Source organism: Suricata suricatta, chromosome 5, assembly GCF_006229205.1.
Source record: "Suricata suricatta isolate VVHF042 chromosome 5, meerkat_22Aug2017_6uvM2_HiC, whole genome shotgun sequence".
Lineage (NCBI taxonomy): Eukaryota > Metazoa > Chordata > Mammalia > Carnivora > Herpestidae > Suricata > Suricata suricatta.
Window position 1 is genome coordinate 55,836,471 of NC_043704.1, and position 25,303 is coordinate 55,861,773.

The 25,303-nt window shown below is 36.7% G+C and overlaps 1 protein-coding gene across 1 annotated transcript in view; it reads left to right on the plus strand.

Annotated features, from left to right (window-relative positions):
- LOC115291709 (T-cell receptor-associated transmembrane adapter 1) overlaps positions 1-25,303 on the plus strand; it is a 39,119-nt gene that overhangs the window by 9,577 nt on the left and 4,239 nt on the right. Inside the window, exons 2-5 of the mRNA XM_029939260.1 lie at positions 4,696-4,806; positions 12,555-12,591; positions 19,529-19,590; positions 21,788-21,876. Of these exons, the coding sequence (XP_029795120.1) occupies positions 4,696-4,806; positions 12,555-12,591; positions 19,529-19,590; positions 21,788-21,876 (299 nt within the window). The remainder of the gene's footprint in view (positions 1-4,695; positions 4,807-12,554; positions 12,592-19,528; positions 19,591-21,787; positions 21,877-25,303) is intronic.

The window sequence follows — 25,303 nt, forward strand, 5'->3', positions numbered from 1 at the left end:
GATCCACTCATCAGGTGATGGACATTTAGGCTTTTTCCATGTTTTGGCTATCGTTGACAGTGCTGCTATGAACATTGGGGTACATGTGGTCTTTTTTCAATAGCACTAGAGACAAATGTACTAGAATCTTCAACTTGTTGTTCCTAGATTATGAGTATGTCTAGACCTCATACTTGATCAGAACCTTTCTGTTGGCCCTACTCATTACATTGTCTGTCTTCACTTCACTTGTCTTTTATTTAGTCAGTTGACACATGTTTAGTGAGAACCTACTTTGTGCTGAAATAATAATAATAGGAGTCTCATTGGTAGTAAGATGAGAATAAGAATAACAATAGTTCCCAGGTACTAATTGACTAAGTCATGGGAGTAAAAGGTACAGTGTAGACAATACAGTCATTGGTATCGTAATAGTGTTGTGTGGGGACAGATGATAGCTGAGACCATATAATGTATAGAGATGTGAATCTGAAACTAATGTAAACTTGTGTGTCGACTACACTCAAAATGTTTAAAAAGAATAGCAATACCTAACATTTATGGAACATCTTACTGGTGAGGAATACTCTTATACAAATTTCATTACCTATTTTAACTCACTTAGTTCCCACAAAAATACATACAATGAGGACATTGAGGTATGAAGACCAAGATGAATACGGCCTTCTTTCTGTCCTTTGGGAAGGCCAAAGTCAAGTACAAAGAGATTTTTACATATAAATGATTATCTCAATATTTGTTGAAATGTGGGGGGGGGTGTAAAAGATGTCACTTGATGGGGGACAGGAAGCATAGAGGAAATGCTTCAAAGAAAAGGTAGCCTTGAGGATGACTATGAATTTGTCAAGTAGCTGGGGAGAAAGGCATTTCAGGCAAAGGAGCAAATATACAGAGACATAAGGACATGAAATGGGAAGTATGGTATCTATGGAGAATCATAAGTACTTCAGAATGATTGTAGCAGGGTATATTATTGGGCAAGTATAGCAGATAAGTCCTAAAAGATACAAAACCTAAAGTAACATTTGTGGAAATAGTTCATGGTAAGGGAACAAAAGTGTGATGTTCTCTATGATTAGGGCAAAGATAGGGGCAGGCACCCTCTCATGAAGGACCCATGTCACAGGATCCAGAGAAAAGACAAAGGGACAACTTCCTCCACAAACCACAAAGGAGGGGACTATATGAGACAGTGTGTGAGAACATAGTAGCTATCAGGATGGGAGCTAATGTAGTGTGGATGAACCAAAAGAGCCAAAAACATAAAGTCAGGGCCAACTGAATTAATAGGATTAGAGGCCAGATCAGCCTGAGAAGGGTCATCTTAATATTGTGTTTAAAAAACCTTTTAAAAAATTTTTTGTTAATGTTTGTTTCTTTTTGAGAGAGTGAGAGAGAGACAGAGTACAGCAGGGGAGGGGCAGAGAGAGAGGGAGGCAGAGAATCTGAAGCAGGCTCCAGGCTCCATGCTATCAGCATAGAGCCCAACAAGGGGCTCAAACTTATGAATCATGAAATCATGACCCAAGCCCAAGTTGGCTGCTTAACTGACTGAGCCATGCAGGCACCCCTTAAACATTTTGTTTTAATGTTTGTTTATTTTTGAAAGAGAGACACAGAGCACAAGCAGGGGAGGGACAGAGAGAAAGGGAGACACAGAATCTGAAGTAGGCTCCAGGCTCTAAATTGTCAGCACAGAGCCTGTCAGGGGCTCAAACCCATAAACCTCAATATCATGACCTGAGCCCAAGTCAGGTGCTTAACTGTCTGAGCCATCCAGGTACCCCTTAATATTGTGCTTTAAAGCCTAGGCCATCAATGGGATGCCTGGGTGGCTTAGTAGGTTCAGTGTCCGACTTCAACTCAGGTCATGATCTCACGGTTCATGAGTTTGGGCCCCCATCAGGCTCTGTGCTAACAGCTCAGAGCCTGGAGCCTGCTTCAGATTCTGGGTCTCCCTCTCTCTCTCTCTCTGCCCCTCCCCTGCTCATGCTCTGTCTCTCTCTCAAAAATAAGTAATAAGATAAACATTAAAAAATTTAAACCTGGGCCATCAAGATATCAATATCCTTTCTAATGTGTGTATCTTTTGACCTAACAAATCAAGAATTGTTACTCAGGTCATGATCTCATGGTTTGTTAGTTTGAGCCCCACATCGGGCTCCATGCTAACAGCACAAAGCCTGCTTAATACTCTCTCTCTCTCTTTCTCTCTCCCTATCTGCCCCTCCCCTGTTCATTCTCTTTCTTTCTCTCCTCTCTCAAAAATAAACAAACTTTAAAAAAAGAATTTTTACCTGAAATAAAAAATTAAGGTTGGGTATATAGTGTTAGCTACAGATATCCATCACAACATTGCTTATATAACTAAAAATCACAAGCAACTTACATGTCTAACAATAAGGGATTGTTTAAATAAGTTACAGAAAATTCATTTAGAAGAATATAGAGCTGCTAAGAGAAATGAAATCATATTTTATCTATAAAAAAGAAGCACACTATAAATTATTGGAGTGAAAGGAGATAACAGTGTATTCAATATAATTGAATCTCATGTCTCTGTCCATAATCATGTCTACACAGAGAAAAATAATTGGAAGTATATGAACCAAGGTGTTCATGGCGATTGTCTCTTGATAATAGAATTATGGTTGATTCTTAGCTTTCTTTTTTTGCTTGTCTGAGTTAACTAATGGTCTTTAATTTTGAACACGGATGATATATATAAGTCTGGCCTCTGTGTAGCAACTAAAATTCATTTGTTTGTCACCAATACAGTGACTGTAGAGGGTGAGTGATTAGAATGTACTAGACAGGCTGAATAATCTGAAATGATCATTGTGAGCTATCTTGGTAGAAAATGTCATGTGTGCTCTCAAATTACCTTAAAATGTGGAAGAACCTAGAACTGCAGCTGGACTTCTTCTAGAAGAAAAAAGTCTTTAATAATTCATGTATTTGACCATTAATTTGATAACAGCAGAAATTAATACCTCTATGTTATGATAGCAAAGAAGGACCCATCTGGGAAGTAAGATAACTTGCTGGCCCCATTCTCCACAATTCTCGTTACATGAACCTCATGAAAAGGACTATTATCAATGGGGGTGAGGCACAACCTCTCTCTGAAAGTATGCCTTAAAAACTCCCTTTGGTCCAGCAGTTGTATTCCCACGAGCCTCTTTCTACAGATGAACCCACGTATGCACAAAATGCCTGTCCAATGAAGTTTCTTGCATTATTATGTGTAAGAGAAAAACATTTTTAAAAAATCAGAATATCTGTCTTAGAGAAATGGGCAGATGCATTGTATTACAACAACACTGTGTTATCCCATGAAGCCACTACAGATAACCTAGTAACATGGTAAAAATCCCGCAGACATACTGGTGTTTTTTAAAGGCTAATTAGTATAATATTAGTGACCCATTTATACTCTAGTGGTGAATCTTACATGTTTTTCTACATTTTGCTGTTGCCAGAATTTTTAAAATTTACACTTAGTATGCACTTGTGTTTTTTTCCATAAACACTTAAACATAAAAACCAAATAAATACTTCTAGGAATATAGGCAGTATCATGTAATGCCTATAATTACTAGTATATTTTAAATAGTTAACGATTACTGTGTTGTAGAATTCTCATAAATATTTATGGGATTATATTTGTGATGAATAAATAAGGTTCTTCCAAACCTTAGTGTTTTTAACCAAATTAATTTGTGGGTTTATTAGACGAAAGACTATTTTAGTCTTCTCAATTTTCTAACACTTTATGAAACATAAAAATTCCTTCAAAGAAAATAAACCTCACATTTCACCACTATTATCAGTTAACTTTTCCCATTTACTAATTATTTATTAAATCAATTATTTTAAAATGTTCATAAATTATGTACTTTATATATCGTGCTGCAGAGCAGAAGGCAGAAATGATCCAATTCTCTGTAGTGTTTATGGTATTTTGAACATCTAAATAACATGGTGCCAAATTGGAGAGAAGGTAACAGACATTACTGGATTGATATACTGGTGTTTAAAGAGCTACAGACTAGTTCAAACAAAAGCAAAGTACATATAAATAAGCAATATGCAAATCATATGCATATATGTATAGGTACATCTACATCATAAATGCATATATATCTTATATATTTAATCATCTATGTGCCTAGCTAAGTTCATTTAAAAATAAATATGGTAAGAAAGAGGGAAAGAAAGAAAGACAAGAAAGGAAGGAAAAAAGGAAGGAAGGAAAGAAGGAAAATGAAAGATATATTCAAATACACAGGACCACTGAGGGCAGTTTAACAACCACTACAATGCCAACAAGTACTCAAAAAAAATTAAAGTACAGTTGGAATGAGTATGGATGTTCTTGATTTTGGACCAAAGTTTTTATAACCAGTCACCAGTTGTCAAATTTTAGCAGCAAAACTAAAAATGTCTTTCATTTCATCAACACAAAGAATGTGGGAAACTTGCTTCCTTTGGTTCATGCTGAATGCAGGGACTTATCACCAATAACCATTTGAAATCTAGAAGTCTTTGTCAGTGGTAATTCATTTCTTGGCAGAGGATTTTTTTTCTTTATTATGAAAAAATACTATGGTTTTAATTGTGGGAATACCCAATTCAAAATAAATTGGTAAGCAGCTAATATATGATAGGTATGTTTGTTTGTTTGTTTTCCAGAAAACTCTGGATGCCACTATTATGTCTGGGTAATTCTAGCCTTTTTGGGATTAGCTCTGCTTGTATCACTGATCTTCAATATTTCCCACTATGTGGAAAAGCAGCGACAAGGTAAGACATTTTGAGAAATAGCCAGATAGATAGTAACAGTGTGAATGGAGACCGAGTTGCTGGAAAATCTACAGAAGAAGAGAATTTTATGAAATGACCTGCAGTAGGATATTTTTATCTGTAGAAAATCTATTTGATTTTTTTCCACCTTAAAGTTTCTCTCACTGTAAAATACAATCATATTAGAATATGAACAGCCTCCCAATCTCTGCTTTATCTGCCCTATGTTATAGAGTAGGAGGAAATTGTCCTGGTAAAATGTAGTTTTCCTTCTCCAATTCAACAGTAGTTGAAAAATTGTAGTTTATTCTGTAGCAGCCATAAAGATTCTCACTGATACGTGATGGGAAGAGTGAAGACTAAATCTTCAAGCTTTCACTCGCGCCTACTCAAACCCCCCAGCATCAAGTCAAAGCCTCTAATGGGCAGCAGGACTGTATTGAGATCAGAAGAGAACTAGAAAAGCAACAGGCTGACCCACGGGCATTATCTAACACTCCCAGGGTCAGCTTTTCTTTTCAACGAGCGGGTCGGGCAGTGTGAACCATGTGGTTTTCTTTCTCATGGGCATGACTGAAATACTGTAGTGTACAGCAATGGGCACAATCTTTGCACACTGTTGGCATTCAACACAAGTGTGCCAGGTGGGTGGTTGGATGGATGGATCGATGGATGGATATGAAAGTTCACCTATTTCTGAGAAAGGTCTTAATATGCTAGAGCCAAAATTCTATGGGGGGCAGGACATTTCTGTGGTAATAATGAATAGAAAAGAAATTGTCAATGCTTTTTAACAGATGAAAATAAATGAAGTTGATAAAGTTACATTAGACACATGTGACCCAGTAAAACTGCAGGAAGCTAATTTAGAGCAATGGTTAGATTCTGGGGAGAGTCCTTGATCCTCTTAGGAGTGCCTTCTTCAGCATTGCTAACACAAATGTAAAATATAAAGAAGAAGGCATTATTGTCACGCCTCTCAAAAAAGATATGAAACACTAGAAAGTGAAGTGGCGTAGCTGAGGTCACATGTCTACTCAATAGCAAAGTCAAGGATAAGGGCCCAGTCTGTCTAATTCTCCGTCGAACATGGTTTCGACTAGCACATTCTGTTTTTACACTGTTGACCAAACGTCCTTGGTCAGAAATCCAACACTCTTTTAGGATCTCTATTATAGCATTTCCATGCCTGAAACTCCAGGCAGGCAATGCGTTTTCACAAGCAATGATTTCAGCAATTAATTTTTTAATCAAATATTTTTTTCAAACATGTTTTATAAGTCAGATGCATGAATGACCCATCATCCAACATCTTCGATAAAAGCTTTCTTCATAGAAAAAAAAAATGGGCTAAGAGTAGCACTTTTTTTTTTACAACAGCTTAACATGACTGTATTTTAATTTCTTCACTAAAATATTTCATGAATGCAGATAATACTGTGATTTAAGAAAAGGTGAACCTAGCGCTATAGAGGTGAAATGATTACAGGTGGAAGCAAGAATAACCATGGTGAACTGGTACTTCACTCTTCCACTGATTCCAGTGACTATCGTCCAAAAATCTGTGTGGGGCCAGGGAGCAAGTGGGCTTTCAGTTCTCAGTTTTGGTAGTTTGTTCAGTGGAATTAATTTATCCATGTTCATACCATTTGCCATCATATGAACTCCCTTTGAGAGTTGTTTTCTTATAATGGTTAGTTGACCACTGCTGAAAGAGTGTAGACTAACTTTTTAGATAGAAAAGAAAAAGAAAAAAAAGAAAGAAAGAGAGTTTTTCTTTAAAAAAAAAGAGTTTTCAAGAAAGAAAAGAAAGAGTTTTTCTGTAAAAAAAAAACAAAACAGATTTATTTTATTTTATTTTATTTTCAATTGTACAAACCCTTACTGCCTCAGGTATACCGTAAATTACTTTGTCTAAAAGCAGTATGCTGTGAAATAACAGCTTTTTTAAAACAGGAAATAGTAAATTACACTTATTTTGTATTTTTTAAAAAATCAATTTCTGTTCTCTCAATTTGTTTTTAGCATCATGGCTTTTGAAGTCCATCTGTCATGAATCAGAACCCTGCTTTCAATATTTACCGGGGACGTCTCTTGTACAAGAAACATAACTTCTCGTAGTTTCAGTTTCTTGCCTAAAACTGTGGAGAATACCATATAGCCCATAGGTCTCTTAACAGAATTATACAGATACCTCATGGGGGCTGTTGGGGACTGAGGAGGTCAGTCCTGCACAGTGTATAGCCCACATCACCACTATTGGTTGCCCTGGTGCTTCCTTCCCTCCCTCCACAAGTATTTGTTAAAGGCTAGCTATCACTACATGGTATCCCGTTTAATTTTAGTGTCGGTTATTTCAGGGAATGCTCGTTCCTCTGGCTTCTCACCACTCTCACCATCTCTATATTCTCTAGGTCCTCTCCAGCTTCTGGGTCACTTTCTGCCCAACTCTATATTATCTAACACATCTATGTAATAACCTGAGTTTTAGTAATTATTGCTGTGTTCATTTAAGTCACACACAGGGTCCTTTTGGAGCATTTTCCATAGGCTTTCATGGAATCAGTTCTAACCATTAGCCTATTGCAAATTATTTTATTTGAGCGAAACCTGCCCTTTTTAGGTAAGCACACAACCTTGGGTCTTGCATTTTATTAGTGTGCAAACCTCAGTTTAGCTTTACAGCAGTGCTCAGTGATGCTAAAATGCCTTTTGTTCTCATTCCACCTCCCTTTTGCTGTCTAGAGCCCACCCCCAACCGCCCCAGCTTCTCCTGACAGTTCCCCCAGCATCGCTCATGTGCTGGTCCACATGAGCGAATTGCATGGTCTTTCCCACACAGCGGTTCCAGGTGATTCAGGGATTAGTTCTGCAAACTGACTTCCTTCCAGTCCTGCTAAAGACTCCTCCTGGCCTTGTTTCTCCGGACAGACCAGAAGAGATTCAGTTGTTAGCCAGCTTTTCTGCCACTTGGTCTGTGAACACAGTGCCCCTGTACCCATGTCCCCATGGAACTTTTTATTTATGCATCTTTGTGGTATTCTTTGTGGCTAAGAAACTTGCAAGATATGACTCCACCTAATGCAAAGAGTCAGTGAATAAGTTTTGCTGGTGTATTAAATGGCTTACAAAGAAAAATCTCCATCCCAGCAACAATACGGTATCTACACATTCAATCAGGTTGACATGGTAAGCCTCTCCTTGATAGAGAGGTAGAAGCTTTGTAATGGAGTTATCCCTTCCCTCCAAAATAAACCTTACATTTTATGTGATTCTTTGGGAGGATTATATTTATTTCTTTTTCTGCTAGGAATGTATTAGCTTTGTCCTCCTTTAAAACCAAAAAAATATTCTTTATCCAACCTTTCCTGTCTGTTTTGAGAAGGATAAATAAGTTCATTGTTTGCTCATACATCAAAGTCCTATCAGTATATTTCCTAGATGCTTGAAAATTATGGCACATTTTTCACATTTTCACATGAACCTATCAAAAAATGTTATTATGAAGTTTAAACCATGTGCTGGTTTTTCTTGTTATATATTGCATATGGAAGAGTAAACACTTTAAAGGGGAAAACATAAAAGCAAATATTTACTTACATCCTCTCAACCATGAACCTAACCGCAAGTTGTCTATGTCTGAATCACAGAGAGGATTATGAAAACTCACTCCATTCTTCTCACACAGAATCTTGCAATGTAACTGTTTCATAGTAACATAAAAACTGCTTTTTATTTTACTAAATATCACTGAGCTAAATAGGTAGCTTTTAAAGTATGCCATTATTTTTATTTAAAAACATTTTTAAGTTTATTTTGAAAAAGAGAGAAAGAGAGAGAGGCAGGGAGGGGCTGAAAGAGAGAAAAAGAGAGAGCGAGAGAGAGAGAGAGAGAGAGAGAGAGAGAAATACCCCAAGCAGGCTTCGCATTGTCAGCACAGAGCCAGATGCAGGGCTCAGACTCAAGAGCCATGAGACCATGAGCTGAGCCAAAATCAAGAGTCAGTCACTTAACTGACTGAGTCACCCAGGCACCCCTATTTTCAAATAAACTTAAAAGACTTCATGACAGAGAAAACTTTTTTCAGGAGCCTGAGCTTGCTGACCTTTCTCCTCCTTAGTTCCAACCTCTAAATTTTTGATTACCACTCCCCTGTGGTAAGAAATCATATACTATCACACTTCTTATAGTAAGGGTTGTAAAACTAAAACCACACAAGTACAGATCTCCAGCTCCAGATTATACATTTAAATTCTAATCTGAGAGGAGTGGAGAAAATGGTGTCCTTGAACTTTTTAAGGACCCTTTCAGGGTGCTTCTTCAATATGATTGGTCTTGGTGTATCGTGTCCTTTTATTTATTTTTTCCCCCACATTGTTTTATTTTCCTTTCCTTCCAGGTAAGCATCACATCATTATATTGTATCCTTCATATAGTGGCTTCTGCTTTCTTTTTCTCACAAATCTTTTTGGTCCAAACCTAGTTTTGCTTTTCTCTACCGATAATGCATCCAACATTTTCTTTCCATAGAGCTGTCCTTTTATACATTACATTAGTATACTTTCCAGGTACCAACATTCATATTCCAAGCACTTCCAACTGAAAAATACACATTGTCTTTTAAAAATATTAGTCTGGGAGCTTCTGGGTGTCTCAGTCAGTTAAGCATCTGACTTTGGCTCAGGTCATGACCTCGGGGTTCATAAGTTTGAGCCCCACAGTGGGCTCTCTGCTGTCAGCTTGGAACCTCTGTCTCCCTCTCTCTGTCCCTTCCCTGGTGTCTATCTGTCTTTCTCTTTCGAAAATAAAAAAATAAAAATAAAAAACATTTAAAAAATATAAGCCTGTGTGGGATAAACTTTGACCCCATGCCTATTTTTTTCTTGTTCTATTTAAGTAATGTCACTCTATTTTTCCTTTCAAATTCTTTATTTTTTATTTTTTTCTCTCAATTTAACACTCACTTGATGACAATCCTCTTGCCAGAAGTGAGATTTTGTCATTTCACTACAAATCAAGCTTTACTTGTAAATCTCTTACCTTTAAAATAGCACTTTAATTACACAAACTTGTTTTTTGCTAATCCATTTAATGAAGAGATGCAATTCAAATCAGCACAGTTAAGTTGTGGCTTATTATATGATTGGATTTAGTATGTATAATACTAAAAATCAATTGTCATTTTCTAAAATGTTTTTAACAAAAATTACTTCATTTATCTTCTACATCTACTTACATGCTGTTGGCATTATTATCTCTACTTTATGGATAAATAGAGAATCAGAGTTTTTTGTTTTTTTGTTTTTTAAGTAGAGTTATTTTTAAGTTTTTTCTTTTTTCTTTAATTTTTTTAACATTTATTTATCTTTGAGAGACAGAGAGAGACAGTGTGATAAGGGGAGGGGCAGAGAGAGAGAGGGAGACACAGAATCTGAAGCAGGCTCCAGGCTCTGAGCTGTCAGCACAAAGCCCAACACAGGGCTCAAATCCACAAATCATGAGATCATGACCTGAGCTGAAGTCGGACGCATAACAAACTGAGCCACCCAGGCGCCCCTTAAGTTTATTTATTTTGAGAGAGACAGTGACAGAACATGAGTGGGGTAGGAGTAGAGGAAGAGGGAGAGAGAATTCCAAACAGGATCCATGCTGACACAGCACAGAGCCCATTATGAGGCTTCAACTCATGAACTGAGAGATCATGACCTGAGATGAAATCAAGAGTCAGATGCTCAACCTAGGTGCCCTGAGAATCAAGTTCTAAAGTGATTTGCATGTTGGCCCATGGCAAATGCATTGAAGAGCTGCTACCCAAATCCAATCTTTTGATTTCTCACCTCGAAGTTTTCTATGTTACATCAGGCTACCATTTGACTAAACTCTTGTATATGCATTTTAATTCCAGGCAAATGTGAATAATAATTAACGACCTGAGTATAAACATTTCTGTCATTTAAAAAGAACTCAATGCATACTTTATATTTTCAAGTTTTCAATTTTCTCTATTTTTCTTATGTTTATTGTTATTATTTCTGTTTCTGAAGCTTTCTGATCTTGTGTTTCCATTAACTTGTGGCTCTGTGCAACAGAGGATTTCTCTAGCCTTCTCTCAACATCCATCTGTGTTCATATTCACAAGACTAATCTGAAGGTAGTTGAAATAGCTGCATCTTTTATATGCAGATCATGGTAGGGCATTGCCTGTGGGCTAGAAGAGGAATCTTTCAGATACATTCTAGTGGATCATACTAATCATTTTTGGTTCCATTGGTGCTCCGTCTACCTGCTCTGCAAAACTTCCTGCATTTGGTCTTTCACAGAACTCTTCCAAATACACTGATGTCTGACAGGTCCACTTCATCCACCAACATGATGATTTTAATAATTTGTTCCAATAATGTTTCTCTAACAGTTAATGACCTCTCTGGAGAATAACTCAACTTTGTCACACATAAATCTAACTAAAATTAATCTAGTTGTTTGATGACTTACTCAGTCATTTGAAAATATTTTTGCCAGTTCCCTACCAACATGGTGTTTTTTATATGTTTAAACTTAAAGATCACCCTTTGGTTACTATTTTCTCTGTGTTATTGCCAGAGACTCAGATAATGATGGGCTTCATTTTTATAGAAATAGCTTTTGCAAGATTTTGCTATTTAATGCCAGGTTGAATAACTTACAGTTAAAATATAACAAATATCACAGTATTCATTATATCCATTCAATTCAACATCTAAGAAAATTTACTGATGAACAGATAATAATTCTTCATAATATTAATCTTAATTCTTAAAACCATATTCTAATTTTCCCTTAATTTCTCTCAATAATTTATTATGAATCTATTGCTTTTGACTAAAAAAATTCTTAAAACTATTTTTTTCGAGTTTGAACTTGTATATTTAATTTTAAGTAAGAATACTGCCTTTTATTTGCCTTTGAGCCACCATCTTCAAGGTTCAACAGAGAGTTCCTTTTGGAAACTTGGCACATAATTTTTTCATGGTTTTTATGAGCCTACCTCAGATCTCTAAACAGTATTGTCACTGCAGACCAGTATACTGTTTCTTTTAAAAATCACTCCACTGTTTTGATTACTTTTAGACTGTGGTCCCAACTTTTTATAGTTCTCTTCTCCTTAGAATCCTCATCTCTCCTTACTTATTTGTCCCATGTGGATGAGACAGAGTTACAACCAGAGCAACTTCCTGAACATGATTTTTGTCTTCCTGTTCACATGACAAGAAGTGTTCACAGACACTTCAAAAATAGATAAATAAGTCTTCTAGGAGTTGTTTTGTGTTTTTGTTTGTTTGTTTTTGGTAAGGAAGAAAAGCTTATTTAAATCAGCAAGGCCAAAGAAGGAAATCTGTCAGGAGGCAGAGCTGTTTTATGGAACATGAAGGCAGAAGGGACAGTGTGCCCCACTCACCATGGACTGCCTCACTGTCAAAACAGGGGTAGAGGTCCCCACGTTCGTCACTTGATGTTCCCCTGCATAAAATGGCCACAGATGCAGGCTCTATATCACTTCCAAGTTCTGTTGTTTCCATCTCAAATTTCTAAGAGAGAAGATTACCCCAAATCAGAGAAGATCATTATGTCTGGTGGTGGTGGGCAAATGTCTTGATTTAAGATATTAACTGAGACTCAGGACAATGAGGCTAAGCTCCCTTCACAATGTTCTCTAGAAGATTTAACAAATGTATGTTAAAGTTCTTTTGTCTATTTTTAATATTTTTCAGGTAAAATGTACAAATACACTGAAGACTACATTCCCAGGTATGTAGAAAATAAGTTATGTAGTAGGATTCCTAACTAATAAGGGGAAGTAATAAGTGCTATATTGCTTATAGGTTTAGTTTAGAGTTGTCACATTTGGGTAAAAATAAAATAAAAAGTGAGTTCTAATTATTTTTACTCCTATCTGATTTACTCCTATCTGGTCCTATCTGAAGATCAAGAGCTATACTGTTATTATTTTCCCTATATATCCTGAGTCAATAAGGGAGCTGGTTATGGGACAAAATGAGACCCTAACCTAGTAGCTACAGAATTCTTGTCAATTTCAAAAGGATATGTCCTAGATTATGATTCAAATCAATTCATAAGAATTCAGTCATTATATATATATATGTATATATATATATGTATATATATATACACATATATATGACATTCCATATGGAATTGTCATATAGAATTGCGTGGCCCTTAAGAAACCAGGGTGGAAAAGAAATCTAGCAATATCTAATAAAGTTTAAGAATTACAGGGGCACCTGGGTGGCTCAGTCAGTTAAGTGTCCAACTTTGGCTCTGGTCATGATCTCATGGTCCGTGAGTTTGAGCCCTGCATTGGGTTCTGCACTGACAGCTCAGAGCCTGGAGCCCACTTCGGATTCTGTGTCTCCCTCTCTCTCTGCCCCTCCCCCTCTCACACTCTGTCTCTCAAAATTGAATATACTTAAAAAAAATTTTTTTTAAATATACATAGGCACATGCATACATAAGCATGCTTCATGGTGTTCTCCTTTTAAAAGTAATGTCAATAGGGAACTGTGATAAATCAACCCTAAAATAATATATGGTTATAGGTATAACTTATTCTCTTTAATACCTGTTGAATTAGTTGCAGGGAAATTTGGATGATTTTTCTTTATAAAAAAAGTTTATGGTATAAATCATAGTAAAGAATTTTCATTTTCTGGCATCATATATTCTGGCCCAAATATGTTATTAGATTGGAAATTTCTCTTTTAGGATAAAAAAACATCTAAATATAGAGAATTTCCTAGAGGACTCTTCAAGACCTTTCTGAAATGGTAGACTGAACAGCAGAAAGGTCTTTCTCAAACAGAGCTTTCTCACTGAGTAGGATAATATTAGAAGCTTTTTGTTAGCCTCTAAAAGACCTTTTTAAAATTTTTTCCATGTGGAAATATCTCTGGCAGATTCAGGATCTAGGCTGCAGGTAGATTCACACAAAGAAGAAAATCTTTATTTTTACATTTAACATTGGCTTCTGTAACATGGGATAATTTTCAATTCATTATCTCATATCAAGAGTGATTTGCTGATTTGGTTACAACAAACAACATGACAAAGAAAAGCCTATATAACCATGTAGAAGTTAATCTCTTGGATGATTTATATGATAATTGTCATTTGAAAGGCAATTAAGATACAATGTGATGGAACATCTAGTGATTTGATCATTCTGCTAAAAACTGGGTTGGTACTCTTGGATTGGGATGCTGAGAGTCAGCAGGGAAAATTGGTAAAATACCCATCTCAAAGTAAGCAGGAAATAGGACAAATGTGAAAAAGAGGCTGGTTCTTTTATAACATTTACTCATTCGTACATTCAGTAAATATTGGTTCAATAAATAGGAATTGTGGTAGACAAGAGATGCAAAAGTGTAGATCCTTCTCTCATGGATTTAATAACCTGTTATCTATTGTAACAAGTCTCAATTCAGGCATAATTTGAATATGTGATACAGATTTCATCTATGAAAAGTGGCTGGCATGTTATTTTACAAGTTTACGTAGGTGCTTCAAAGCTTGTCTATTTCTGATTAGTAGTCTGGGGGCCAAAATCACCTCTGTAGGAAGGCTATGGAGGATCCAGAACAAAAATGAATGTGAAATTATCTCCAGCCTTTAAAACTTCAGCATTAAAACAGCAAGTGGAAATGAAGACTATCTTTCTTAGGTCGAAGTAAAATTAGCGATGCCTCCTCAGTTCTTAGGTGGTTTGGGCTAGGGCTCCCCCAATGCACCTCTCTCCACATCTGCTCAACAGTGGTTTAGGTGGTAAGCCATGCTAGAGGGGAAAGAAATTTGCTTTTCTGATCTTGTCTTCCTGCTTCCCCAAATCCCCGCCCTTCCTGCACTAGTAGGTCAAAAATTTGATCACTTTAAGGACAATGTAGCATCTATATTTAACAGAAAGTCATATACATGCATGTTGGCATTTACCCTTGGGCCACTTCATTTTTCCTTTAAAACATAATTCTACACAATTGTGGTGCTTTGATCTGTATTAGAAGTACAATGCAGTGGAGATATCATGGATTTGAGATCTAGACAATTCTGGATTTTAATCAAACTCTTGTAATTACGAGGCTTGTAGTCTTAGGAAAATGAGCATTGGTGAACTTCAGCTGTATCATCTAAAAAATACAGATATAATGTAATACTTTCCATACAAACCTGAGTTGATTTTAAAAAAGGATACTGCTTTATCAGATGAAAATTAAGGTCTAAGAAAATTCCTACCCATTTACCCTCTAATTTGGAAATCAGTTCAAGTTTTTGACTACTTTGAATTCATCATGACTCCTTAGTTTCAGAGTCTGTCGTGAAAAACTTAGAGACAGATTCTCAGCAGCTTTTTGCATGGTCTGCTCCTGGGTGGCACTGAGACATGATTTTGTGACAAAACAGATCTCACCCCAGACATTCTTCTATCTTAAGATGATTTCTTGGATTTCTGGGGCTATGCAGGCTCCATTTACTTCCCCTCTTTACTAAATACACTAGCATAGTGCCCTGGAACAGACTTCAGGTCTTAACTATCCTCATCCATTCTTAAGAGGGAGGATCCTTATGACAAGAGAAATTCTGAGTAGCCTTTCCAGATATCTGAGACTTCCAAGTAGATGGGTAGATGAGGCCCTCACCATGATCACTCCCATGCTTGTAACCAAAATAGCTGCACGTTTCCCAGCCTTCTGTTTATTAGTTTTAATGTACAAATAACTGTAAGCCATGCTCTAATCCTGTATGATTGCAAGAAGTCTAGTCCCTTCTTAAGAATTTTTTCTTAAGAATTCTTGAAGGGCACCTGGGTGGCTCAGTAAGTTAAGCATCCAACTCTTGGTTTCAGCTCAGGTCCTAATCTCACAGTTTCACAAAATCAAGCCCTGCATTGGGCTCTGCACTAGCAGCAGGAAGCCCACTTGGGATTCGCTCTTTCCCTCTCTCTCTCTCTGCCCCTCCCCTACTCACACTGTCTCTGTATCTCTCCAAATAAATAAATAAACAAACAAACAAAAAAAGAATCCTTGAGAAGTACAGATATGTTTCAAAAATCTTATTCTTGGGGTGCCTGGGTGGCTCAGTTGGTTGAGCATCTGGCTTCAGCTCAGGTCATGATCTCAAGGTTTGTGGGTTTGAGCCCCGCATCAGGCTCTGTGCTGACAGCTAGCTCAGAGCCTGGAGCCTGCTTCGAATTCTGTATCTCCCTCTCTCTCTGACCCTCCCCTGCTTGGGGAACATTAAACTTTTTTAAAAGCTTATTCTTTTTTAGTGTTTTAATATTTTTATTTATTTTTGAGAGAGAGAGAGCAAGAGTGTGAGTGGGGAGGGACAGAGAAAGAGAGTGAGACACAGAATCAAAAGCAGGCTCCAGGCTCTGAAATGTCATCACAGAGCCCAACACAGGGCTTGAACCCATAAGCCATGAGATCATGACCTGAGCTGATGTCAGACACTCAACTGACTGAGTCACCCAGGCACCCCACCAAAAATCTTATTCTTGATTGTCCTTTTGTCACAGCTCTGTGTCACTGCTCTAGGTGTCTTTCCACAATCTTTAGAATTCTTTCTTCATGCTGGCAGATCTTTCCATTGTCCTTTCCCCAAAACCTTGGTGAAAGATCTTTCTTTTCAAGGGCTCCAAAGCACTGGCAATATAAGCAACTTGTGTTTAATAGGCTACAAAGAATGGATATATTAGAAGAAAATTGGAACTCTGAGCAAGAGAATAGAACTTTAGCATTAGATGTCATTGCTCTGAGAACCCATAGGCCATCCCCCTCACAGGGAGTACCACTGGATTCACTTCTTAGTAGATTTCCCACAGCTACATTTCCATTGCTCTGTACCCTTTACAGCAATACATGAAAGTTCCATCTATGTTCTGTCTGTATTTGATGGTTTCTCCTCCTCTTCTTTCTTGAATCTACTCTATTCGATTTTCAGCTGTCAGTAATCCACCAACTCAGCTCTTGTCAAGGTCACCAGTGAAATCCACATGGCCAAATCTTAGTGTCATTGTATGCAGTCCATCTGTAGCATTTGATACATTGTTGTTCTCTACTATTCTAGCCTTGAGACACTTATTTCTCTAGGCTCTGGGCTCCGCTCCCCCAACCCATCTTTGATTTTCCTCCTTATGCAGTTCCTTCTCTGCTGATTCCTGAACTTTGACATCAGAGTGTTCAAGGCTAATCTCATGAAACTCTTCTCTATCTATACTCATTCCATAAAGTAGTTTTATCTCCTCTTATGGCTTTAAAAAGCAATATACATTAATGGTGCCTAAACATATATATCTGACAATCTGAAGAAATACCTACTAAACAAATCAAGGTAACACGAAAACCCCTGATAGACTCCCCTAAGCTTGCTCTTTTCACAACCTCACAAATTTCTGGCCCCTTAAAATAGCTATTTTTGGTTTTATAGAATATCTTTCATTTTTATTTGGATGTTGGAACTCTACAGTTATATCATAGAATTTCAGAGCTGAAAAGAACAATAGTGATTAAATAGTTTAATAAACTTGTTTTATAAATAAAGAAATTGAAACTCAGAGAATTTATGCCCAAAATCACTCAAATGGAAGTAATGATTTTTTAAAACTGAATTTACTTATTTAATCTACTTAGATAATAAAGTATTCAACCATTTTTCTAAAAGAACTTCACAATAAAATAATGATGAAATTAAAACTTTAAAAATAGGAAATACAGAAAATATATGCAAAGTAGAAAATTTGGCCCCTAGCAAAAGATATAATTAACATTATTTTAGATTTTGTAGCATCAGTAAATGTGCTTATTGGTCAGAGGACCATTTCATACATGTTCAGAGCAATGTACTAGCCTCTGGGATATGGCTTTATTTATTAATCTAATTTTAATAGTAATTGATCTTCTACATAAAACACTGCCAAATATTTGTGCTTAGACTTTATTAGGTATTTGCAATATGCTGGAGCTATTTGGCATTGCTAAGTAAAAATATATTTTTTAATTTGTTGGTTAGGCAACTGTTCCTTTGTAATAGTTTATTTGAGATGATTCATCATTTGAGACCTGCCTGTAGACATAGGGCAGTGCATTATAAATCACATCTTATTTTCGTTCATAGAGAATGAAATGATATTCATTTTTTGGACATGATTTATCATTTGCAGGTTGTATCTGCTATCTATGTAAGCTAGGAAAATGGATGGATTATCTTATTAAAAATTCTTCACCTTTTGCTATTATATTCTCTGCATAGCCAGAGAAAAACCATGAACAGGGACTATTCCATATCCCAATATTAAGCTGTACTGAATTACTGATGGAAATAAAGGTTACAGATGAGTTCCTTTGTTATCAGAAAAGAGAAAAACATGCCAGCATCTGGCCTTTTCAAACCATTTCATACAGGTATCGTTTGATTTTTTTTAAGGACACCTACTTACTATTTACATGTACTCTGTCCTCTTTCAGAAGCATAGGGAGTAACACAGATGTTACGCCTTGCAGTTTCCTCCAGCTCGTGATGATATGTAATCTCTAAGTTAAGGCAGTTGCTACTATTTTATGAACTGCCACTCTCACCGCCTGATATGTTCCTCTGTTCCCAGCCTGCCATTGTGAAAGCTGATGACTAGGGCCATTGTCATTGTCTGGTGACAATAGTAGGATGTCTCCTCTAATTCTAAAAGGATTACTCAGATGAAGCTGTAAGGAAATTTAATCAAACACCAAGAGCAAATAGTACAGGGCTTTTGGACCAGACTTGCATTACGATCCTAGCGCTGAGAGTTACTACCCTTGTCTTTGTCCACTTTAACTCCAGGAGTTGCAAATTCCTTGTATGTACAGTGGGGATTAAAAAAAAAGCATCTCAGAATTGTTCTGAGGGTTGAATGATCACTGGAATAAAGAAGAGCTTTCAGAATTGGTACTTACTGCTGGCAGAACTCACAGGGCTAGGGAAAATAATGCTAATCTTGCTGACTCTTAGACTTCCCATCTGTAAAGTGGGAAATAATATTTTTGCAGAATCTCCCTAGGACTTTGGTAAAATGTATATAAAACATTTGGTACAGCATCTGGATGCAATAGGTGATCAATCATTTTACTACATCTGCCAACCTGACTCTACAATATTTCTTTGGCCTTCATTGTCAATTAGTTTTTACTTAGTAAACATAGTTTTAGGGGATGATTCAGAGTAATATTCTGGGGAAGTAAACAGGAAGTACAATGTATGGCTAAAACCATAGAAACCTAGGTTCTAGTCACAGCTCTGCCACTGACTAGTTCTCTCACCTTCAAATTATAGGACTTCTTTGTGCCTCAAGTTCCTCTATCAAACGGGAATGCTGTAGTGCCTCTCTGGTCAGATTGTTTTGAGAATGGAATAAATGAACAAATGAACTTGTAGTTCCAGTAGCATTTGACAAACATAAGTGCTAAATAAGTACTTTCTTTTTTTATTTCCTGCGCAGTCAATAAAAAAAAAACCCTGTTCAAATAAACACACGCACATGCGCACTTGCATCCATTCACTTGCTCGTAAATATATCTACCTTGGTAGGCTGAGAGTAAACAAGAGCATATAATCAAATATTGAATTTAGCTGAGAAACTCGTTAAGAACTGTGTATAACGTAAATTCTAATAACGTTAATTATTTTTTATTATTTATAGGGAGGATGAGTATTATATTGAAGACACACCAATTTATGGTAACTTAGATGATGTGGTTCCAGGTAAGTTTTATTTTTCAAGAAATTGTATTTATCTATAAATTAATATCCCTCCCCTTAATTCCACAGCATGTAAGGTGGCTTAGTTTTGGTTGCAATCACATTTAAATATCCCAATGGTAACCATAAATTCAATAATACTTAGCATGTTATTTAGTATATATTTCCAAATCTCTATATTATAAATTGTATTGTAACATTCAGTGTAAATCAACATCCTGTTTTTCTATATTTTTTTCATTGTACGCTAGAAGAAATGTGAATACAGGAAGACTCTCTTACTATGAATTTTTACACACAGAATTCTATGAAATAAAGCTATTTCTAGAACAGAAAATAGCTCTGGGAAACAGAGCTTTGCTCTCGGTCTACAAAAGCAAATCTACACTGAATAATCTGGAACAATGAACATGCTTTCTGGTTTCCCTTATTTTAACTGCTCATGTTAAGTAGAGAATCTAGGGCTACATTGAGGGCAAATGGAGAAAGAAAAAAGCTACATTACTTACCACTGAGTGTGTTATATTTTTTGTTCTTAGGTAACAAGTACTTTTCAATTCCCAGCTTCCCTTATTTCTTGAAACATCTCAACCACTCTAAAACAAAACACCACTAAATTACTTAAACCAGAAAACAATGATCTGATCCCAGAGCTCCAGTTAGAGAAGACTTAAGGGTAAATGCTAGTATTTAATGTCATCCTGGCCCTGCAAGTCTTTTCCTTAATTCATGATAGGAAAGTTGGGGATTAACAGAGATTTCCAGGAATGGACTAAACTATCTGAATCTCTGTATATCAAAGACTCTTAAAGGATTCAAAATATTATTTAATCTTTGTCTTTCCCTTCTTTATAAAGTGTCTTCTAATCTCTACACTCTGAGAAATCAAAACTACTTTTTAGGACTATCCTATAAAAATAATTTGCCCTCCTGTTTCACCTTGCAGAATCATGGTGCCCACCTATAATATTTGGGGTTTCAATTCATATATACTCTGGCGGTGTAAAGCCCACCATATCTGCAGTTACTTTATCTAAGGGAGAACAAGTACCACCCCACAGGTTCTGATTTAGTAGGTCCAGGATATGGTTTAGGAATTTGCTAGTTGACAAATCTCGAGGTGATTCTAATACATGTTTTCCATGGACCATTCTTTGAGAAACATCACTCCTCTGTGTTGCTTTTCAGAAATGATTGAATGATTGATTATAAGATAACCTGCATTATATTAGTAAATATAACTTTATTCCTATGGGATCAAATTGGTGCAATCCACATTTCTGCCATGTGACAGGCCATCCTACAAGTCACTCGCTCCCTTTTTCTTTTCCCTTTCAAATACACATATCTGGGGGGAAGAAGGCGATGGATAGTTTCTTATGCATGTCCCTATAGGACAAAATGAGCACAGGTCTGCTGGCTATTGGACACTGCACAAAAACTCTAAGTACTTAGGACCAGCATTTCATAGTTCCATACCCTCAAAACAGCCTGGCTAAACTGTCACTGATTTATGGGACAAAAGCCATAATCTAAACATTCTTTTTCATAAATAGGACTTAGATTTTAAAATGATTCTGAGTATGGGGTCCCTGGGTGACTCAGTCTATTAAGCACGTGACTTTGGCTCAGGTCATGATTTCACGGCTCCTGAGTTTGAACCTCGTGTCATGCTCTGCATTGACAGTGAGGTCCCTGCTTTGGATTCTCTCTCTCCCTCCCTCCCAAAATAAACTTTAAAAATAAATAAATAAATAAAATGCCTTTAAATAAGACTTCTCACTTATGGAAAGAATGGCCAAATTTCCATCATCAGTGCATGTGCACTCTACTGTGCCACCCCCATGTGCCATTTATAATCATGCCTAAATACAACACATGGGATCTCTGTAACATCTAAATGGTAGTTTAAGTTGAGCCTGTCATGTCCTGCAATGGCATAAATTAATATGATCTAGACTTTATCCCAAGTGACCTTCTATTGTCTTATTGTTAATTCTGTGGGGCAAAAGACTTCTCCACATTCTGAAGCATAAAATGGTTTGTGCTTCCTTACGGTTTTGCATCTCCATAAAAATGACAAATCAAATGACTCTTGGGGGTTTCACCTTTACAGCTATATGTTGTTTGGGTCATGTGTTTTTATTGGTGCCAGTATTTTTCACTTTTCCATTGTAAAATGATCTTTTCAACTCATCAGAACCAGTGGATGAAAATTGTTATGAACAAATGAAAGCCCGACCTGAGAGATCTGCAAATGAACTCCAAGAAGCTACCCCACCTACACAGGTGAGCTTTGTTTTCTGTATTATGGTTCAAGCTCAGCCTAGATTATAGCACAGCTGCATGTTTCAAGACTGTAAAATCAGCACATTCTGATTCACACCTGAAGCAGCCCGAGATTTTTACAGGCTAAATTAGTATCAAATTCTGGGACCTGAGCTCCAAAGGGAACCTCAAGGGCAAAGCAAACAGTACTCAGAACCACACAGCAAAAGTTAGAATTGTATACCACTACAAAGGCAAGAGATTGAAGGAAAAAGTGATTCTCTTCTTAATCAATTAAGCTTTTTCTTTCAGGTTGAGAAACTTATGTGCATCACAAAGATAAATATAAAAGTTGGCACATATATAATGCTCACAAGACCTGGCTATCAGGAATTTATGGCAGCAGGGGGAGGGTAGGAGAGGGATAGGGAAAGAGAGAGAAAGGCAGAGGAGGGAGAGAGAGCACTTTAGTTAAAAGATAAATTAGCTGGATATAAAAGACCATATTTCTATTTTATAAGGCAAATGAGTATAAATTTTAATACAAGTCCTATGGCCATGGGTTAATGGCAAGAGATTTTCACACAGCTTCTGTAGGGTTAGGCAGACATAAGTGTAAGCAGAAACATATGAAAACCCAAGAAATGGATAATTTGTCCCTTTTGTACTATGATCAATTCAACATCCTCAGACATAGCATTGACTTCATCAAAAGCCATTCACAATTCTTATTCTACATAGTGTTGACATGTTACAAATCTCAGTTAAAGAGTTCTTCCTTTTCCTCCAGATCTTTTTCCTTCAATTATGTGTTCTCTTGCTGCTCTCTAGAAATAGTGATGGCCCAGTATTTCCTGTGCAGTTGTTATGTGTCAGACCTTATTATATATGCTTTACATGCATTATCTTCTTGGAGTCTTATGAGGGAAGCAGCATTATTTCTCCCATTAGATAGAGGCTTCAAAAGGATGAAAAACATATTCTGAAGCACTCAGGCACTACAAAGAGGATTTAAAGTTAGTCCTGCCTGAAAGAACATATACTCCTCCCTAAGATGGGTCACATATTGTAAACGTCCAATTAAGATAGACTTTGTCTCCTTTTCTTTTTATGAATCAGTTAAGAAATCAGAGTTTTTGGAGTTTTTAAGAAACCAAGATGTGGTAAGGTTTAAGCAAAATGTGAAGTCACCTGATGCAAAATCTGTCTTCTGATATTTAATTAATGGCAAAAATTTTTTTAGATAAAAGATATGAAAAACCACATATTGGGGCACCTAGGTGGCTCAGTTGGTTAAGCCCCTGACTCTTGATTTTGGCTCAGATCATGATCTCATGGTTTGTGAGTTTGAGTCATGAGTCAGGCTCTGTGCTAATGGTACGAGCCTGTTTGGGATTCTCTTTCTCCCCCTTGCTCTCTGCCACTCCCCAACTCATGCTTTCTCTGTCTCTCTCAAAATAAATAAACTTCAAAAAAAACCCTGCACATTATAATGAAATCTATAATAAGTATTGTAGTAGCAAACTGGGTAATGGTTTTGATGATAATTATAATCTATAATCTATGATGGATCTCCTAAATCCATCATAATGAAAAGAAAACCTCTCAAAGAAGGTTAAAATATAACCACACCATCTGAAATGTAGAGATACACAGCACTTTAAAAGAACTAAAAATTATTTTTTTTAAGTTTGTTTATTTTGGGAGAGAGAGAGAGAGAGTGTGTGTGTGTGTGTGTGTGTGTGTGTGTGTGTGTGTGTGTGTGCATACGAGCAGGGCAGAGGCAGAGAGAGGGAGAGAGAGAAGCCCAAACAGGCTCCACATTGTCAGCAGGGAGACTGATGCAGAGCCTGATCTCATGAACCAGGAGATCATGGCCTGAGGTGAAATCAAGAGTCAGACACTCAACTGACAGATCCATCAGGTGCCCTAAAGAACTGAAAATTCCTAATAAAAGTTGCTATTTAGTACATATGAATTGTGCCACATTTGGGTTTTCTCAAGTGGAAATTGTGCAAATTTTAAAATGCCTTTATAGATCTGCTATTTTGCAAATTATATATTTAAAGACAGTTCTAAAGAGATAAGCCTTTATTATGTTCTTCTCACATACTTGGTTTCACAAATTAAACATAACTTCTTTATAATTGCTCAATTCCATTTTATTAGAATGATAATTATCATCAAAACCATTACCCAGTTTGCTACTACAATACTTATTTTGTTACTTTGGTCAATTACAAAAGCATAAGGGGAGTCTACCGTGTTATGCAGAAAGTTTTGTGGATAAAGTGTCTATTGGAAAAAGAAGCTCCTTGCCCTTTAAAATGATATATACAGTTCAGAAGCTGTAATTTCAATATCCAAGTCTACTATTAACTAGAAAGAGTTTGTCAGGCAACCTAATAATAAAAGGAGTCCACAGAGTTCCCATTTCCTAAACCACACTGAGGACCCACAGTGTGAGAGTTTGCTCCTCCTCTCTTTATGTCAGTTTCCCACCAATGTTGCCTTTCCCTTCTACGTTCAAAGTATCCACCTTCCTTTCCAAAGCTAATACCCTATTTAATCTCATGAACATGTCTCATTTCAAAATCTTACACTTTCAATTATTTAATTTGTCTCTATTTTCCATTTTTTCTTTAAAGGATCATTAGTATTTACCTACCAATATACACAAACTACCCCAATATTTAGAAACAAAAGAACAAAATTTGCCTTCAACCTGTGTTTCTCTCTAATCCCTAAGCTGATTCTTACTTTCCTCTATTGTGTCCATAGATATACATTCTTTTATTCCTGGCTATATAATTTCCACCCATCCATTCACCTGAAACCCCACACTGGAAGTCACAGGTGACTAATTTTTAAAAATTTTTAAAGTTTATTTACTCATTTAGAGAGAGAGAGAGAGAGAGAGAGAGCACAAGTGGGGGAGGAACAGAGATAGAGGGTGAGAGAAAAATCACAAGTAGGCTCCACACTGTCAGCACAGTACCCAATGCAGGGCTTAAACTCACACTCACAAACTGTGAGATCATGACCTGAACTGAAATCGAGGCAGACACTTAACCGACTGAGCCACCCAGGAGCTCCCAGAAGTGAGTCTTCATGTACAATCTGCGATTCTTTCTTGGGACTCACAAACTCTGAATTCTGCAGTGCTTGATAAGGTTGACCAACCTTTGACCAGAAATACATTATTTGGAATGCTTTCAGTTTTAAGTACAGAAACCAAATTCAAATGACTTTAGCATAAAAGGAAAATTGCTGCTTCATATAATTGGGAGATTTAAGGGTATATTTTGTTTTTGAGATGACTGACTATAAGGGCTCTCTACATTTCTCTTCCCTGCTTCTCTTCGGTTAATGACTTCCATCTCTTCTATTACCAACAGACTCTTCCATGGAGACTGGGCAAGCCATGGGGAGATGCAGATTTTCTTCC